The sequence below is a fragment of the Amphiura filiformis genome, chromosome 6 (genome assembly GCF_039555335.1).
Source record: "Amphiura filiformis chromosome 6, Afil_fr2py, whole genome shotgun sequence".
Taxonomy (NCBI): domain Eukaryota; kingdom Metazoa; phylum Echinodermata; class Ophiuroidea; order Amphilepidida; family Amphiuridae; genus Amphiura; species Amphiura filiformis.
In genome coordinates this window covers 70,421,382-70,441,232 of record NC_092633.1, presented here as the reverse complement: position 1 = coordinate 70,441,232, position 19,851 = coordinate 70,421,382, and the positions used below count along the sequence as shown (strand labels likewise).

At 37.2% G+C, this 19,851-nt stretch overlaps 1 protein-coding gene across 1 annotated transcript; it reads left to right on the top strand.

Annotated features, from left to right (window-relative positions):
* The first annotated feature begins 7,236 nt into the window (after window positions 1–7,236).
* On the top strand, window positions 7,237–19,097 carry LOC140155954 (aqualysin-1-like). The gene is made up of 8 exons (XM_072178987.1): window positions 7,237–7,360; window positions 8,501–8,641; window positions 9,220–9,349; window positions 10,705–10,805; window positions 12,904–13,057; window positions 16,405–16,589; window positions 16,741–16,912; window positions 18,041–19,097. The coding sequence occupies exons 1-8, from the start codon at window positions 7,250–7,252 to the stop codon at window positions 18,175–18,177; spliced, it is 1,131 nt and encodes a 376-aa protein (XP_072035088.1). The 5' UTR covers window positions 7,237–7,249; the 3' UTR covers window positions 18,178–19,097.
* Window positions 19,098–19,851: the final 754 nt, after the last annotated feature.

Sequence of the window (19,851 nt, the reverse complement as noted above, 5' to 3'; positions counted from 1 at the left end):
TGATTTCTGTTTACTCATAAATCAGTAAATATAGGCCTATTGAAGTAAAGGAACTACCACCATTTAGCTGAAATACTAATCTTTCTTAGCATGTAAATTAATTCCGTCGACAACAAATGAAACACTTCCCTAAAACCAGTTGAAGCAAAACATTAATCAATGTTTTTTTTAGGGAGTAATTTTCCAAACCACAATAGCTCTAATCCATTGTGTGTGTCCAAGGCCATACTATTTTTGTATACGCGGTACAGTAAAATTGCTGTTCACTTTACCGCTTGTCCTCCCACGTTAATCCAGATGACAAAATGTTAATTTAAAGTCTCATTGCAACTGAATTTTAATTTTTAATTTTCGGACTTGGCTTTGAGTAATGGTGACACATACCATGTTTACAGTAAAAATGAAAATTATATTCTAGACACCGTCAAAATGTCAAACTTTTTATTTTTTTTGTATTGTTTTTAAATAATTAACTGCAGTTCATTTATTCAACCTCATAACAGGATCATACTTAAAAAAGTTATGATGAATGAACAGACGTTCATTAAATATTGAAAAAAACCTAAAATTACTCATGCCTAATTTGCATAATAATAGCATAAATATATAATTAGCTGTAATTACCTAATTTGCATAATTAATTACTTTTGTGTATTTTTGTTATCAATTGAAAGAACGTTGTATACATATGTGTGCAAAAAAAACCGCACCTTTATATCATGTACGGTTTTCTATTGGCATCAATTTTGCATATTAATTAGCTGAACTTAGTCATTTTTTGAGATTTAATTTGGCCGAAATTGCTAAAATAGTATATTTGGTTAATTTATTATGATTATTCAATGATAGATTTTTTTATTTTGATTTCTGTTTACTCATAAATCAGTAAATATAGGCCTATTGAAGTAAAGGAACTACCACCATTTAGCTGAAATACTAATCTTTCTTAGCATGTAAATTAATTCCGTCGACAACAAATGAAACACTTCCCTAAAACCAGTTGAAGCAAAACATTAATCAATGTTTTTTTTAGGGAGTAATTTTTCCAAACCACAATAGCTCTAATCCATTGTGTGTGTCCAAGGCCATACTATTTTTTTGTATACGCGGTACAGTTAAATTGCTGTTCACTTTACCGCTTGTCCTCCCACGTTAATCCAGATGACAAAATGTTAATTTAAAGTCTCATTGCAACTGAATTTTAATTTTTAATTTTCGGACTTGGCTTTTGAGTAATGGTGACACATACCATGTTTACAGTAAAAATGAAAATTATATTCTAGACACCGTCAAAATGTCAAACTTTTTATTTTTTTTGTATTGTTTTTAAATAATTAACTGCAGTTCATTTATTCAACCTCATAACAGGATCATACTTAAAAAAGTTATGATGAATGAACAGACGTTCATTAAATATTGAAAAAAACCTAAAATTACTCATGCCTAATTTGCATAATAATAGCATAAATATATAATTAGCTGTAATTACCTAATTTGCATAATTAATTACTTTTTGTGTATTTTTTGTTATCAATTGAAAGAACGTTGTATACATATGTGTGCAAAAAAACACGCACCTTTATATCATGTACGGTTTTCTATTGGCATCAATTTTGCATATTAATTAGCTGAACTTAGTCATTTTTTGAGATTTAATTTGGCCGAAATTGCTAAAATAGTATATTTGGTTAATTTATTATGATTATTCAATGATAGATTTTTAATTTTGTTTTCTGTAACGAAGTCAGGAAAGATAGGCATTTAACATGTGATATTTAAATTAACGCTGCTTTTTCAAGCAAGCGTCCAAATATAAAAATATACCTTCAAAATCTCGAAATGTGCCAATTTTGTCATTACAGCCATTTGTGGCAGGATTTCATTCCATCTACGAGCATCTTTAAATTGACACTACATCACAATGCATTGACCGATTTTAATTCTGTTTTTTGATTTTTGATGCTTTAATAAAGCTCAATAATGTAGGAACATTAAATAACGTGTTTCTGCTGCGATTATTTTTGAGGTGATATGCCTACTTATAGTAGCTGAAGAAATTACCTTGATAATCAAGGTGTTTCTTGCTTATGAATTTAACCGCGCTCTTTATCCACAAAATAATTGTGCGACCATTTTTGTGGTGGGTCATAATCCTAATATTAAAGGTTAGGCTTGAGATATGTTTCAGAGCATTTTTTATAGGGAGACAGATAAGACATGGAGAGATAGAAATACAGACAGACAGAGGTTGACAGCATACACTGAGACAGACAAGCAGTGAGTTGGGTAAGCAAGTTTAGCTAAGTTTCTTTACCATTGCCATAACAAATGCTACAATAATGTAGACTTTCCTTGCACCGGGTGTTCTTGCAAAAAACTTGTCATGAAATATTTTCGTAAATTAATGCAATAGAATTGACCACATGCACCACAACTCACCCCCCGGACGACGTTGACCCCGTTTTACACAGATTATACACATTTTGTTTGGATTTTTCCCATTGAACCGGGGACTACAGGCTCAAATGCATTTGCAGTGAATTGCACATATTATCTATACTGGGACGGTCCCCGTTTGCAGTTACGTTCACGGCTGAAATGTCAAGTTGACGGCAAACATGCGCACAAAAGAGCGTTGAGTCATAATGCTGCTGCCACGCAACGTAGACTTTCCAGACACTGGAATATCTCTATGTATAAATAATATGTATAAACTGCAAATAAAGCAAAACAGATGAAGCTCAAGAACGCGGACAAGCTAACCCATTTTCACTGAACACAAGCAACACTCTCACTTGTACTCAATTGGTCAGGTTCTATCTTATTATGCCATTAATGGGAATGTGAAATAATTCGTATACCAAATCAAAGTTTTAAGAAAACAATATTAATATGACCCATGTGAATTCCTTTCTCATTCCATGGAAGTACTAGTACTTCCATGGTTAAGGTAAGAGACCATTTGCCATGCACACAATGTTCAGCATCGTTGCTGGGCATCATTGTCACCCAAATACCCTTTTGTTCATTCAGCGGTTCTCGACCTATCACCCAAATGCCTCTCCCCTCCAATATTAACAGCAACTGTCATTTATCGCTGATGTTGTTATACTTTTTTTCAATAGAGCCATTCAGAAATTCAATATTCGAACCTTCTGTATGTGTGACTGTTTTGGTTCTCATTCACGGTTGTTTGATGACATGTAGAATATTGTATTTATTTTTTAAGACAAGTTGAACACTGGTGGCGCTATTTATCTTAAATCGTGTTTGCATATAAACAAGGGGTAGGCACATGTATAAGGGTATTCAAACATCATTTCAAACTACTATTTATCATGACATGAAAGGATTAATTCATATTCATGGGCTAAATTAAATTTTAAATATATATAAATAGCGCCCTCAATTTCCATACAAATATACAGTACTTTTATTGAGTAAAAATTACCACAAAAAGGCATAAAAAGAACAACAGAATTGATAAAGAAAAGAAAATCTTAGTCAATATAGCTCAAATATATTGTACATTAGTGTGATAGCTGTTGGTATTGTAAAGATCTAGAATAGAAAATGATGTTACGTTTTTGTTAGAAATGATCACATCAAACAACCGTGCATTACAATTTTCATGGCGCGGATGGCGCCAACATCAGATGCGAAAAAAGTAGTTTTATCCTCAGTGGCGGCGTCAGGAATTTTTTCGGGGGGACATTGAGGGGGCAAAGTGAATTTCAATGGGGGGGGGGGGCAAATCAACAAATTTTGCGTAAAATTGCCGCATAAAGTGGGAATTTTCGTAATTTTGGGTTTTTACTGGGGGGAACAGGGGAAGAGTTCTGACTGGGGGCATTTGCCCTCCTCCCATGGCCCCGTGGCGCCGCCACTGTTTATTCTTCTATAATCATGTAACCATAATGATTTATACAATGTTTTATACCTAAATAAATATCAGACCTGCACCATCAAGGTACGTATTTCTAATCATATTTTGCACCTTTTCGTGTGTTGTCACACATTTTTAATGCATTTAAAATACAAACAACAGGTTGTAAATTATATAAACTGAAAGCAACAAAATAATAGTAGGACCCTACATACTGCAGACGGTTTAGTAACATTAATCAAATCGTGTTATAGTTGGATCGTTGTACTTTATAAATTATTTAATATTTACCCTCCCAGCAAACACAAAAACGTTTTAAAAACGTTTTAAATAAGTTATATTTTGGCTTTTGGTTTAGGTAAAAACGTTTTAATAACATTAAAATGTCGGGTTATATAAAGGTCATGATAACGTTTTAAAACGTTTTGTATGAAAACACACTACAACAATATTTTTAAATGTTTTCAAAAATGTTATTGTAAACTATTTTTGCAAACATTTTTGCCAAATATTGTGTCAATACTTAAATAACATTATGTTAAAATATTTGAACCCAGCAAATACAGAAATGTTCTTAAAATGTTTTTTTCAAAACCTTTTAATAACATTTAAATGTCGGGTTATATAAAGGTCATGTAAACATTTTTAAAACGTTATTGAAAATATTTTGGGCAAACATTTTTCGCAAAATATTTTTTCAACCCCAAAATAACATTCTGTTTAGAATGTTTTGTATCAAGTTTTCAAGAATGTTTTTGGAATGTTATTAAAACGTTTTTATACCCTTTATATAACCCGACATTTAAACGTTTTCTGTAAAACATTTTTGTTTGCTGAGCAGTAGATTATCAAAAATGTTTTTAAGGTGATGAAAACATTTTATACTGTTAATATACCTTTTATATAACCCGACATTTAAACGTTTTCTGACAACCTTTTATAACCTTTTGCGAATGATGTCGAAAACGTTTTGTGTTTGCTGGGCTGTTATCCAAATTTAGTGTGCAGCAACAATTTCTCATTTGCTTTACAAATTTGAGAACCGTTGAGAATCAGCCAGCTGAAAATTGGATAACAACAGAATCTACATCATTTATCTCATTAAGTACACATGTTAATTGCTATAAACATATTTATATCATGTATAAAAATTATATGGAGATATTATACACAAATTTAATATCAGGTTAATAAACTTGCGAAATCGCTACATTTGGTAATTATTTTATCTAGAGTCGGATCGAGTAAGGAAGAGAGAATCGATACAGGGAGAAAGATTGGAAAACATTGCCATATAATTTATGTTATACTCAAAGGTAAAACAATACAGATGTTTTATGGCGAACGAAATTTAAGAGCGAAATATTGTGGTATCCGGGCTACCCCCATATCGATATAGCAGAAAAAAATCATAACTGACAAAGAAATAAAGAAAATTGAGATACTAGTAATTGAGCAAAGGCCTTTTCGTCATTTCTTTTCTTTGTTCAATACATTTTAGCTTTAAAAATCAAATCGGTAGCTTAATGACTCAAAGTTTGATGCATGGTCATCAATTATTGTGAAATACGCAACACGCAGCCATTTAAAAAAAAATCTTTATCTTAGATAATCAAACCCTTGTTATAGGGCCTTTTTCATGATTTGGATGTAAGTACGTCATATCAGTTGGGAGTGTCATTATCCTATTGGTCGAAATATTAACGTGTAACTTCTGCTACCTGCATCCTATATAAATAGCAGCTCCTAGATTACATTGGCCTTAGTTGCTGCTGTCAGAAAAAGGATAAGTAAGTATAAATTTTATTATAAATACGCTGATTATAGGCTGAAATTTTAATTTCACATAATTATGTGTTGAAATCATAATTTCTTAGAGCCGGCATACAGTAGAACCCGTGTAATTGTCTTATTATCATGCGGATTATTTTTTCTCGAACATGTTAGTTAAGCTGATGGCTTGTACCAATGGCAGGAGGCACAAACTCTAACGCAGCTTAAGTTTTACTATATACTTTACACAAATGATGAATGAATTTCAGCGTACGATAAATATTAACGTCAACCATCAACCAATTGCATGACTCTGGCTAATCTTAGTCAATACCCTATGCCTTACAAACGCTCGAATAAGCCATCAACCAAATGACTCTGGCTAATCTTAGTCAATACCCTGTGCCTTACAAACGCTTGAATAAGCCATCAACTAAATGACTCTGGCTAATCTTAGTCAATACCCGGTGCCTTACAAACGAATAAGCCATCAACCAATTGACTCTGGCTAATCTTAGTCAATACCATATGCCTTACAAACGCTCGAATAAGCCATCAACCAAATGACTCTGGCTAATCTTAGTCAATACCATATGCCTTACAAACGCTCGAATAAGCCATCAACCACATGACTCTAGCTAATTTTAGTCAATACCTGGTGCCTTACAAACGTTCGAATAAGCCATCAACTAAATGACTCTGGCTAATCTTAGTCAATACCCGGTGCCTTACAAACACTCGAATCTACCAAATGACTCTGGCTAATCCGTCCCACATTTTCGCTAGTAATGCATCCGTCGTCAGCACCAGCAAATCCTCCCGAAGACCTGCAGCATATAAACGAAAGAATAAGGAACAAACTCAGGAAATATACAGGACAATATACGAATGCACATCGGGCGACTACCGAACATGTGTATTCGGCACCCTCCGTATCAAGTTGTGTGCATGCACAAAACTTGCCGACGGACTTGAGGTGGTACTATACACCCCTTGATAAATTTGTGATTATTTTTGCATTTTTCTCAAAAAATAATAACACACTGGTAACAAAAGTTATGTATATTATAGAGGCAAGGAATCCAGTTACTACACTGGAATTTCAGTGACTCAAGACAAGTGGTACGTTATTTATGATAAGAAAAGAGGTACCGCTAGAATGTACCTCATTTCTTAACATAATGAACCACTTGTCTTGAATCACTAAAATTTCAGTAAAGTAATTTATAGTATGCAGTTATTTTTTGAGAAAAATGCAAAATGAGTCACAAACATTATCAGGGGATGTAGTACCACCTTAACAAACATCACGAAACGCATTTGGCGGATGATACCAGAAAAAACCCATAAACGGACATTGAAGAACATCAACGGATTTACTACTTAAATACAGCTTTATACCATCCGTTTCTTGTACGTAGGGCCGATCCGGCGCTGTTTGACAGGGGCATACGCAGATAAGTATATAAAACATTTAACGAAAAGTATCTCAATAAGACAATGCTATACATGTAGGCCTACTACAATTTGTGATTTTTCGTGGCTTTTGTTATTGCTGTTCAACAGAGTGAACAGACTGCATCGATTACCATGAGGACCTTAATTGTACTGTGCGTAAGTTTGGTGGCTGCATCTGCGGCAATAGCACCACTGAGGAAAGCTGGAGAACCAGTATCTGGACAGTACATCGTCGTTCTAAAGGTAAAGTGCAATTAGGCCTAAAAGGTGCCTTTTGCAACCTCCAGATTGCAATTGTATATAGTATATTTTGAAATTTTAGAAACCCTAGGCATACATCACTATATTTTTTAGTTAAACAATATTATTCTATCTACCCAAATGAAACACTGTTCAATCCTCTAGTTCGAGATAACTGGAAATTAAATTGAAAATTCCATTATTAGTAGTTTTATTTCTAGAAATTTTTTAGCAGACACCATAAACTAAACAAGCCTCATTTTTTTCTATAAAAGTAATTACACAGCAGTGTATAAGATTAGGAAAAATATTTTGTGTATATAAAATTGAAATTAAATGCTCAGCCTTATAAACCACATCAACTGTACCATAATTGGGTATCACGAATCGTAAAAAATGATATGATGTACAGTTATTAATATTCATATGGTCTTTTATACATAGGATGCTTCAGTTTTTACACAAAAAGTATTTCAATGAATCCCTCCCACTCGGCTATTTCAAAAAGGTAATCAAACTTCCTTAGCATGTGCTATAAATTAGCATTAAAGTTAATCTTATATTCTAACAGCATTTTAGAAACACTTGCAATTTGCCGTACACCGCTGGGATTATGGACCTTAGTTACGAAAAGCTCACTATTTCCCCTGCTTCTTGATTAGGTTTGGAGAGGAGGGGTACTAGACTCTTTAGTCCATGAGTATAACACGGTCACAGGCGCGGCGTGCCGTCCACATGCTAATTAGGTCACATTGTACACACGTATAATCTTGTATAATTTTGTAAACAGCAATTTCATTGGCAGTGTTAACTTTCCTCGCTCTGGAATTCCTCACAAAAACAACGTTTCAAAAATATACGGGCGCACTGTCTTAGAATGATTGAATCTATAACGAACGTTAATTATATTTTGTGGTCGAAGACTTCAAACTTGTTTTTTCCTTAACGATGATCCTTTTTATTTTTTGAAGCAAGGTGGATTTTTGCCTCCAAAGCTTTTCTCTGGTATTTAGCATTTCAAGGACTTCAGAGATTAACTTGGTTCCTATTTTTAATCACAAAACATGCATATTATTTGAAAACCGTACACTTGCAACTGGACTATAAACCATTTAAGAGTTTATTTAATTCTTCTATTTTCAGGATGGCGTCAATCTTGATCAGTTTATTTCCTCCATGGATATCTCTGCAATGAGCGAAGGCATCACTACTCAAGTGAGACACAAATATCGCAAGGTTCTTAATGGCTTCTCACTGCGTATTCCTGACCAATATGTGGAATGGGTACGTAGCTTGATCTAACATCCCACAATAAGAAAATAATGAGGAAACAAACATGTACAAATAAAACAAAGTGTAGGCCTAAATGGTTAAGCTTTCGTGTTTGTTTGTTTTTTGTTTTGTCTTTTTTTTTGTTGAAAATTCAAGTTACGTTTTACATATAACATTGCGTAATTTAAAAGTGTTCACGAGTATACATATGTTTCAGATCCTATTGGGTTTTTTCCTCGGAGATTTTCAATAACACAATAAACACATAAAAAATGCGAGTGCTTTTTGTGATAATAACTGATGGGCAAGTCACCCCGACTTCAAATTCCTGGACAAAAATGTCCTAAAGTTCTATCTTCCTTTCGATTTTAGTTAACAATTGTCCTATTTTTAGCATTCAAATTACGATTTTTCGCGCACTTCGCCCGCATTTGTCCCGGTACAGTAATTTGAGGACATAGCCTAACGGCATGCGGGCAAATTGGGGGCATTTTGAACCCTGTAGCTCGGTGTCCCCGGTACGCTCCCGTCTCAAGTATGTAGGCAGAAGCTAACGACTGTACTAATTTTCTTTTCGGCTTTATCAACAGCTCCAGAGCTTGAATGGAGTGAAATACGTGCAAGAGGATGGGCTTTCACGGCCAATGGCAACATCGTCATGGGGAATTGATCGTATCAATCAACGGGATCTACCATTAGATGGCGATTACAGCCCATCACGTACGTATATAAACAGTGGCGTAGCGACGGGGGGAAGAAGGGGCACGTGTCCTGGGCGTCACCCTTAGGGGGGGCGCCGAATTGACCAATTCAGCATCGATTCTGCGCCCCCCCTAGCGATGAAAGTAAAAAATTTCGAAAGATCAAAATTATTTGAAAGATCAGTCAATTTAAGACCGATATTCAACTTCATTATAATCAAAATTAATGAGTGATAGGCCATATTTGTGCAAATTTGCTCGCGCTCCGCTCGCACTTGTTTCAAGAATTGGGAGGGGCGCCATTATGTATCTTAAGCCCTGCATGGGCGCCACAATCCCTATAGCTACGCCACTGCGTATAAATAACCAACGTGATCTACCCCCGGGGATCTACCATTAGATGGCAATTACAGCACATGTACGTATAAAGCTGACGTCAATTGTATCCAGTTAGGGCCCATCATTTGATTTCCAAGACATGCAAGAGAGCTACTGTAATTTGGGTCGAGCGGATTTAGTTTTTTCACCTTCGGTATCAACATTTTAAGTAGTCCTATATACATTTAGGCCTATGCAGCATTTTACAGAGATGTGTGGGAAATTATTTTTTACTCATCAATGTAGGCACGAGCAACATTTTGCGCCTTTTAACAAATCTCAGTGCCTCCGGACAAGGACTGTCTGTGCGTGCGGTATATAGTGTTAGATCTTAAGTTGGGTTACCTTTCGCACAATAGACCCGTCTTCAACAATAGAAATTAAAGGAAATAGAATAATGAAAACACAATGCACGTCTTCCAGCAAGACATGTCTCAAAACTGGCTTCAAAGATACGTCTTACGAAACTGAAGAGTTTTGCATAAAACATAGGCCTACTTGTCACGAGTGTCTTGCATATAGAGACGTGTCATTTTAATATTATGTCTTGTAGTAGACGTGACTTTGTGTCTAACTAGACAGGTGTGCGTGTCAAAATCTCTTTCCTGGGGACATGGGAATAGTTTTGCTGAGAGCCACATACCCCTCTGTTTTGTAATGCCCCGTGATAGAATAATGAAAACACAATGCACGTCTTCCAGCAAGACATGTCTCAAAACTGGCTTCAAAGATACGTCTTACGAAACTGAAGAGTCTTGCATGAAACATACGTGTCACGAGTGTCTTGCATATAGAGACGTGTCATTTTAATATGTCTTGTAGTAGACGTGACTTTGTGTCTAACTAGACAGGTGTGCGTGTCAAAATCTCTTTCCTGGGGACATGGGAATAGTTTTGCTGAGAGCCACATACCCCTCTGTTTTGTAATGCCCCGTGATATAAAAAAAAAAAAAAAAAAGTCTTAATGGTATTTCTTGGATTTTCTCCATGTATCAGAGCATGGTGCTGGTGTGAACATCTACGTCATCGATACGGGTATCCATTATACTCATGTCGATTTTGGAGGAAGGACCGCTTTCTTCGAAGATTTTGTCAATGTAAGTGTTATAATCACCGGCGGATCCAAGGGGGTAGGGGCGCGAGCCCCGGTATGCTCCAGGAGGAGGGCGGGGGGACGCGCGCCCCGGTATATTCCCAAAAAAAGAGAAGAGGAAGGGACAAAAAGAAAAGAGAAAAGTTAAATTGCACGTAATTGAGTAGACCCATGCCTAAAAATGCACAGTCGGGTCGATCGTAAGTATAAAATGGTCTGTGATTATTTTAGGCATTGCTTGAACTGAGGCGGGTCCTTGGCCAAAAAGCGTATGAAAATTACTGCGGGCCCGCCTATATGCAGGGCTCGTCCCCGAGGCACGTAACATTTTGTCACCAAAAAGACAGCAGTAATTCAGTAATTGCGAGTCTCAAGTCTTATTTGCAAGTTGAGTTGGGCCCTTTTTTGTTTAAAGCAATTGTGTAAAATGATACACCAAATGGCTTGGACCCCCATTTTGCACAACTTTCCAATCCCCCTCCGCGTATGGGTAAATAAGTGGCCGCTTTAGCTTCTGCTTTGGACATCCGGCACTTTATGTTTAACGCAATAATAGTTAAAACATGTCCTCGAATGGCTTCAATTGGACCGCCACTTCACAAATTTTCGGCTTTTTTCAACTAAAATTTTACACAATAATAGTGCCTAAATGGTCCACCAAGGTCTTCAGTTTCCAAAAGTTTCTAACGTCTGAGGGGGGCACAAGCGCGACGCGATGGCCGCTATATTTTCAGTTTTCTACAAATTTTAGCATCCCGGTAGTTTACCGTCCTGGATCCACCCCTGATAATCGTCTGTTTTGACAAATTGATTAATTGCCAAGATTGCTTGAAGCACAAAAAGGTTAAGGGATCCAAAATGAGCGTTTATTGCGTTTCGACAGTATTTTTGTGGGACATGAGAGCACCTCAGACCTATCGAATTGCATTCTGAATACGAAGCATGTCTTTCTGATATCAAATAATTTTAATTTTTTTAAATCACAATATAATACAAATTTTATGACAAATTATAAAATTTGATATTTTTCAAATTTTTGATATATAACAGTCCTCGAAGTAAATTATATAAATCTAATGATATATTCTTAAAGTGTATGTAGCAGGGAGGAAAAGCCGACGGTCAATTGAAAATTTTGACCTTTCATATTGAAGATATGGATTTTTCCCAAAAAGACCTAATTTTTGTTTGGTGTTTTGGGAAAAAAAATCCATATCTTCAATACGAAAGGTTAAAATTTTCAAGTGATCGTCGGCTTTTCATCCCACCTACATACACTTTAAGTATAAATCATCAGATTTATAAAGTTTACTTCAAGTACTGTTAAATATCAAAAATATCAATTTTAATGATTTGCCATAAAATGTGTATTAAATTGCGAATTTCAAAAATCAAAATTATTTGATATCAGAATGACATTCTTCGTATTCAGAATGCAATTCGATATGTCTGATGTGCTCTAATGTCCCAAAATAAATACTGTCCAAACGTTCATACCCCAGCCCTTAAACGCTTATACCAATTAAAGTATAGCCGGGAGTATATAACAGCTTTTAACCAAGCAACCTTAGCAGTTAACCGTTTTGTGCTCCAAGCAGCCTAGCAGTTAATCTTTTTGTGCTCTAAGCATTATAGTTGCTTTGAATTTGATATTTTTAGTTCACTATCCAGGGGCCAGTTTCCTGAGAAAAGCGTTCCCTGATCAACTAAAATTGGGATGGCACCACTGGCCATTTCTGGGACCAAACGGCTCCCATCTCCCACTTATTTCCACCCTTGATCACAACCCAATATCCTGCGAAGTTGTTCAAGGACGGAAGGATCCAGGTACGATTTTCCCGACTGACAGACAAAAGTGGGTAAGGGGAAGTGATCCCTCCAAACCCCCCACTTGGACATGCTTAGGCTACTGGCTCGGGATGAAGCACTATCGTCAGCTTCAAACGATCTATTTTGTGTAGGCCCCAAAAAGAACGAAAAGAAAAAACAACAACAACAAAACAAAACAAAACAACCGTGCAAATGCAACCAGTTACCATGGTTACAGCCAATGTTTTAGATCCTTCGCCCCTATTCAACGGTAACAAAATAATTCTTTGCAGGATGGCCGAGATGGTGCTGACTGTAATGGACACGGCACCCATTGTTCTGGAACTGCAGCTGGCAATATTTATGGCTTAGCAAACCAAGCCAATCTCTTCTCTAGCAGAGTGTTCCCTTGCAGTGGAGGCACTACTAAGGCTGTGATTATTGCAGGTAGGCCTACGTTTGGGCAGTGGCGTAGATTTCTTTTTGACATGGGGGGGGGGGATGGGTTTGGAAAAAATCTTGAAGTATATAGAATCCAGCGCCTTTTGGTGACAGAATAAGTTTATGGTACAAATGCGCGTGAAGCGAAAATTGACACTTTTGGGGCTAAAATATCAAAATATGATGTTAATTTGGTCACAAACCCATATTCAGGCGTCAACATGGGGGGTCGGGGGTGATTGTAATGGACCATCCCCTGGCAAAATATTGGGGATTTATCCCCATGACCCCCCTCCCCGTGATCTACGCCTATGCGTTTGGGTCAGTGCCAAAGAGATTATCATTTTTTCACCGTTTCCAGCTAAAACTATACTTAGATGCCATGTCCTTTTTACATTGTTTTAGAGGGCCGGTCAAACACTGCAAAAAAACAGGCTAACATTGGGCCTAAAAAGTTGAACATTTTCAAATTTCTTATTTTGACTGGGGGAAAGTGAAGGGCCAGTGGCGTGCCAATACTGGCCCTATAATTTTGCTGACATTTTCCAGGCCGTTATACAGGTCATTGGCTTGCAGCATAATGTTCATATATTTGAAACGGGGGGGGGCACTTCAATATATAGGCGTAGGGCTGACACTTCCACGGTAAGTGGCATTCGGTGAGAGCAAAATGTCAAAAATATGGGGTCATTGGGTGAGAGCATGAATTTTGGCATTCGGAGAGAGCAAAATGGAAAACTATGGGTCATTGGGTGAGAACATGACCTCTTTTTAATGGAACCTTTGAGTGAAAGCCAAGTGTGACGCCCGGTGTGACGGGACCGAGCGGCTAGGTACGTAGCAAGTGGTTTTATTGGTGGGTTTGCCGGAGCTGGAATCCGGCTACGCACTGGAGGAGACTGTGATGGACCTCAAAGAAAACTGCAGTGATACCTTGTTTTTACTTCCAACTGGTACTTATTTATTCTTAGCACTACTATATCTATAACATTCTACTGGTTCTCAGTCTACTACTATCTTCAAAAACCAATAGTCATCACATGTGCTAATCAACAACAGGCTGTTAAAATCTGTCAAGGAAGGCAGCAGTACAACAAGTGAACACGAGCTACTGCGCCAGCAATAGTACACGGGACTGAAACGGCTAACGGACCAACAGAGATCGATCGAGCAACTTATCCCAGATCCATTGGTAACAAACAGGCGAGCAACAACAGGACAGGACAGGCCGTTGCAGAACAGAACAGGCTGTTGAGATAAAGAGAAATAAAGACTATTTAATATAATAAACTACTTAATATCTACGCACACTATGCTATAACATTGCAACACGAGTGACTGAATGACTTGCTGAACAATCTAGTGTGTAACTCCTTGCTGAACTTTTTGTTAACTCCCCATCGAAGACTCATTGAATCATACACAGAGTGCAACCGGCTAATCACCTCTCTGAAGCGTGTATTCTCTCCGAACTCCATATTATGAAAACTCCCCATGTATAACTCTCCTTTTTGGTAACTCTCCATATATAACTCTCCTTAGTAATGACTGTCCAACACAAGCGCACCCCTGGTCACTATTGAGCATTATACATTATGTTGCAATATTACAAATATATTTATTACTGAGAAACATAGATAATTACTTTGAGTATTACCTGCTAATTGTGCACCATGTGACAAGCACCATGACATCCAAACCTCGGCCATCACCAGTCACTTCACAAAGAAACAACAAAATGAGCTAATTTGGGTCCATGTGTGTATTTCCCCACACAGTCTAAACCAACTCGCTCAACAACTCTACAAAGAAAATCAAAACTCGCCAACACACGACTCTCTTGGCAAGTGATAACTTTGGAAACAGAGCAATTTGCAACAATTGACATACTAGTGCACAGTATTTTATAGCAAGGATTCATTTTTATAACACACAATTTTGATAAAGCATGTAAAAGTATTTTGTGCTACATGTATAATATATCAAACATTGATGAGTTACCTTTCTTTTGGAATGTAGGCCTACTACTAATTAGTGAAGGCCTACTGGGCTCACAAAATAAATAAGGCTTTAATAACTTCCAAATAGAGGACCTACATATTTGGTTGAAAATAAAAGAAATAAATGGTAACTCGCATGAACTCGACTGATACCTCGACTTCAAAAACTCACATTTTGGAATAATGTTGGTACATGAGTTAAAATCACAACAATGGGCGAGCAATCACTTAATTAGGGGCATCTGACACAATATAACAAAGTACAAACATTCAATCTATTTTATACATCCTACACAATAGCCCAATGCTTTGTATTGCAAACCGTACTTGTACGTGTATCGCGGCGAGCATGTACCTTGCCCTATTGCCTACGACAAATTGTAAAATATCAATTTCCAAAATGAAGACGATCTAGAAAATGACGAAGTTTACGGCCAATCACTCATGTCTTACTCTAACGAAGTTAACATCATGCTAAATACACATTAGTGATGACCCTCGCACGCAATTTAGCACCTGACATTATGTCAACAGAGGATTCTGAGCCCAAACTCGAGATCGTCATGCCAAAAATACGCAAATCTGGCAGGTATGCTTTGTTTACATGCAATTTTTGAATGCAGATCTGAACGCACAGCGCACCAGAAAAACGTTAATTTCTATCATTTGAGAGCACTTAAAACACACGCCAGCGGGCTCATCATGTGCTATGAATGTTTGTTTACTCAAATCTTAATGCATTTTATAAGTACCTGAACCCCCAGCACTGTTTTAGTGATAAATATCACTCGTTTCCCAGGGTGTTTACACACAAATTCATGAAATCGCCAATCTCTGCTTTTTCCGGATTACGTCATTTCTCATGCAATTAGGAAGCGCGCCAATCAGGGCGGCCCATTCCCACTTAATTGATTGATTGATAATGACGTAATGCAGAAATGAATTTAAAGGCGCACTACGTGATTTGGATAGTAAAATTAAAGGATACTTCTTTCGAAAAGGATAATATTTCGAATCCCGTCACACGAGCCACAGAAACCTCGAACATTGTATTTCTAGTTCTAAATGGCTTCAAATGTCTTTTTCTTTTTTTCTTTCAAAATAAGTACCGGTAACAAAATCAGTGATAAAGTGAAAGTTGCTGATCAAATGGAAAAATAAGGGGTCTTCGGGTGACAGAGCATGTTTTCGTAAACGAATATATATTTGGGTGACAGCGACGCGACGCTGCAAAGTGGGGCTTAACAGCCTTTTACGCGTCACCTCCAAAGTAGGAGTGTACCCCTGACCGGGATTTGAAGTATTTCATTGAAATTCGTCACTAAAAATAATATCTGCTTTCTTTTTTGTAAGCCATGGATGGTGTTGCTGCGAGTGGAAGTCTACCAGGAGTTGTCTCTATGTCTCTTGGTGGTTCGCAAGATGATACTGAAGATGAAGCGTGCAGGGCATTAATTCGTGCAGGATATACTGTATCAGTTGCTGCTGGTAATGACAATGGGGATGCTTGTAGAAAGTCTCCCGCCGCTACTGCTGAGGTAAGGAGAAGAAGACGAAGAATATTAGATTAGAGGAAGTCGAAGAGAAGAAGTGCCTGAATAAATAAATAATATTAAATAGGAATAGACATATATAAATAAGAGATGGTGACTTTTTTTACCTGAATTTTGTTTCTTTCGTATAATAAAGGCAATCACAGTAGGAGCTACTGATTCTTCGGACGGCCGTTCATCCGTCTCTAACTGGGGCTCATGCGTCAACATCTTCGCCCCAGGTTCAAGTATCACCAGCGCTTGGTATACCAGTGACACAGCCAGTAACACCATCAGTGGAACCTCAATGGCGACTCCCCACGTGTCTGGTAAGCGGGACCGTGTCAGAATCTGATAGGTTGTAAGGTGCTGGATTAAAAATTAAAAATGTTAACAGCACATCCGGATTTATTCATAAAGTTCCACATTTTATGGCAAAACATAATACATGATAATAAAATTAGTGTTCAACTTGCCAAGATCCTAACCATGTAAAAGAATATTGTGATTATGTAAGGATAGTGTTACCTGCCCAAATTCATTTACTATTGCTGGTATTTAGTTAATGCAGTTGAGCCTGGCCAGCAATGTTGGGTATTTTTCATGATGAAGAAACTTGACGCGATTCGCGAAACACAAAAAGGGGTACGGTATTGTTGAAGGGCAAAAAATCGCGAAATTGCTACAAAACAAGAGAGTTTTATCCTGAAAACTTCGCGAAATGAGATGCAAAAGGGGAGTTTTCAAAGTTCGCTGACGAGCATGAGTACCCACGGACCGGGCCGCGGATACAAGAAGTGCCGGGATCGGGTTGTGTAGAAGCTTTTAAAGTTGAGTGATGGTGCTATTTTAAAATACATATTCTCATGATTGGCCGTATCATGTTTCGATCAATTAAAATAAAAAATAATAAAAGAGTGAAATTATCAAAAGGAATACTAACAGTGATCATTCAAACGGAGTCCAATCAAAAGAGCGAAGATCACTCTAAAAAGAGTGAATAACGGGAGTGCAATTCGGGCAACTTTTGAAGTGACGGGCATATGCATGTCAAAAGGCCCTAATCAGAAGTCGAATAAAATCTTCTAATATCCGGGAACAGATTTTTAAGTATACCCGATGACTCCCTTTTCCGGGCTCGGTTACCCAATGACCCCCTCAAAATGACATAAAATAAGAAATCTTCTATTCGATGACCGCTGTTTAAAAATGTATACCAAAATTGAAACGACCCTCTTAATATCTGAATTTTATACCAATGACCCCTGCACTCTTTTACATACATTTAACAGCTTAAATCGAAGTATAATTATTAATTTTGTTTCCTTATGGTAGCAGTTTGCAGATTTACCATTATTTTCAATCCTAACACCTCCGTCCATGTATTCGAATAATTTTAGTTTTGGTAAGTTCTATTCGAATTGAAATCAACATGCTATGTCTGTTTAAAACCACAGGTGCTGCCGCCAAGCTGCTAGGAGCCGACCCCAGTATGACACCAGCAGCAGTCAAAGCTCAGCTAGAATCGACTGCCACACCGGACAGAGTTACTTTTCCAAGGGATTCACCAAATCTCTTACTTTATTCGCCATAAACGTGATCAACTGTAACTCAAAATATTGCTTTCACGATTTTAATCTTCATTGAATAAAACAAAACTTATACTAGGCCTATACTAAGTCAAATATAAGGCAAATAAATTGTAATAGGTTTGTGTATATAGCCGATATTCTGATAAAGCTGTATCAAGTCTATAAGCTCATATCCATACTCGATTCAAAAATCACCAGTGATAAAATACCTATAGGCCGATGGCAGAGCGAGGGTAGGTTGGTTTTGTCAGTTTAAGTTTTTTCTTTGTTGATTATTGTTCTATAGGTGGTATAAAATGCAAATATGAGGAGGGGTGCAAAATTGTCACCCCTGGACAATTTGAGATATTTAAGATCAAAGTATTTTTATACAGATGTCAAAATTAAAAATTTTGTCAAATTTTGTTCAAACCTATGCCAAATATCCTCATGTCATTATTCAAAAACTGTCTAACCACTTCTCGTTGTAGGTAGGCCTAGTTGAAGGTAGGCCAAACTATACATTTTATAAATCCTTATGATCAGAGGAACATTTTAGTATGGCTATAACGTACCACAATAATTAATTAGCGAAGAAAAAAGCTAACTGGCAAAACTATATCTAACCTGATAAAACAATGGTTTGCAGCCGAACCCCCAGAATTCTAGGGTCTGTGGTTCATTTAATTCAGCACTGGTCTGTGTTCCAATATCTGTGGTCCTATAGTGTAAAAGTTGCTTCAAGTTAGCTGTTATATATATCCTGATCGGTGGCCATATACCAACCTTTTAAAGTACCGGCAGAGTTTTTACCTTACTTTAAACCGGGCTTGTTTAGTAAACAGAACTAGTTTAGTGTGAAATATTTGCTAAGTTATAGAGTGTAAGAAAGAAAGAAAGAAAACTCAGCTCGCCTCGTGACGTTGCATAACGAAAATTAATAAAGAGCTTATGAAGTATAAACAACTATGTGTTGCGTTTTCTCTTTATTCTTTTAATCACCATATTCCAAACCAGACACCCGCGAACCCTTTTCAGGTGAAGCGTATGCAAATCAAAATCAAAAGTCTCAGGTTTTTGGGCCGGATATACCTTTTTGGGTGCCCTAGGCCCGGTCAAACTTTGGAGGCTCCAAACTCACCGCGAAGTGATGTTGAAGCCTGTAGGGCCCAGCCCCCCCCCCAGGGGGGGGGGGCACCCAAATATGACAGTGTACGCATGCGTGACCAAATTTTTTTCAAACACCCCTTAACGAGTTTTACCCAGGCGGCGAGTGGCATGATAGAGCCGGCAACTTGTGAAACCGCCCGGCCGTGTGGCATTTTCCATATACTCGGTTAGTTTTGTGGGGTTCATTATCGAACCCCAACGGTTTTAGCTTGTATTTATATTATTTATTAACATAGGCCTATTTGTTTGTGATATTTCAAGCGTTTTAAAATTTCTAAATAATCCCATTCAATTACACGGTTGACGATGAAAATTTACTGAATTTAGAGAATGCACGGCGCGGCGACCACCACCTGGTTTTACCCTAGGCCTACCAGCAAATTTAGTCCCTTAATAAGGTAATTTAATATAGTATTAATCCCCTAATGAGTTTTGAAAAGTTAGGGCCTACCCTAAACAAATTGTTCAGTTTCCCAAATCTACCCCTATCATGCCTATTCTTGAAAATCAGTGTTTTTAGACCCTAA

What these genes read in the sequence shown, in the direction of transcription:
- LOC140155954 (XM_072178987.1), top strand. Translation starts at nt 7,250, where the DNA reads ATGAGGACCTTAATTGTACTGTGCGTAAGTTTGGTGGCTGCATCTGCG. An exon ending in TGGCGATTACAGCCCATCAC is followed by an intron (nt 9,350 to 10,704) that starts GTACGTATATAA and finishes TCCATGTATCAG; the next exon opens with AGCATGGTGCTGGTGTGAAC. An exon ending in GGCGACTCCCCACGTGTCTG is followed by an intron (nt 16,913 to 18,040) that starts GTAAGCGGGACC and finishes TTAAAACCACAG; the next exon opens with GTGCTGCCGCCAAGCTGCTA.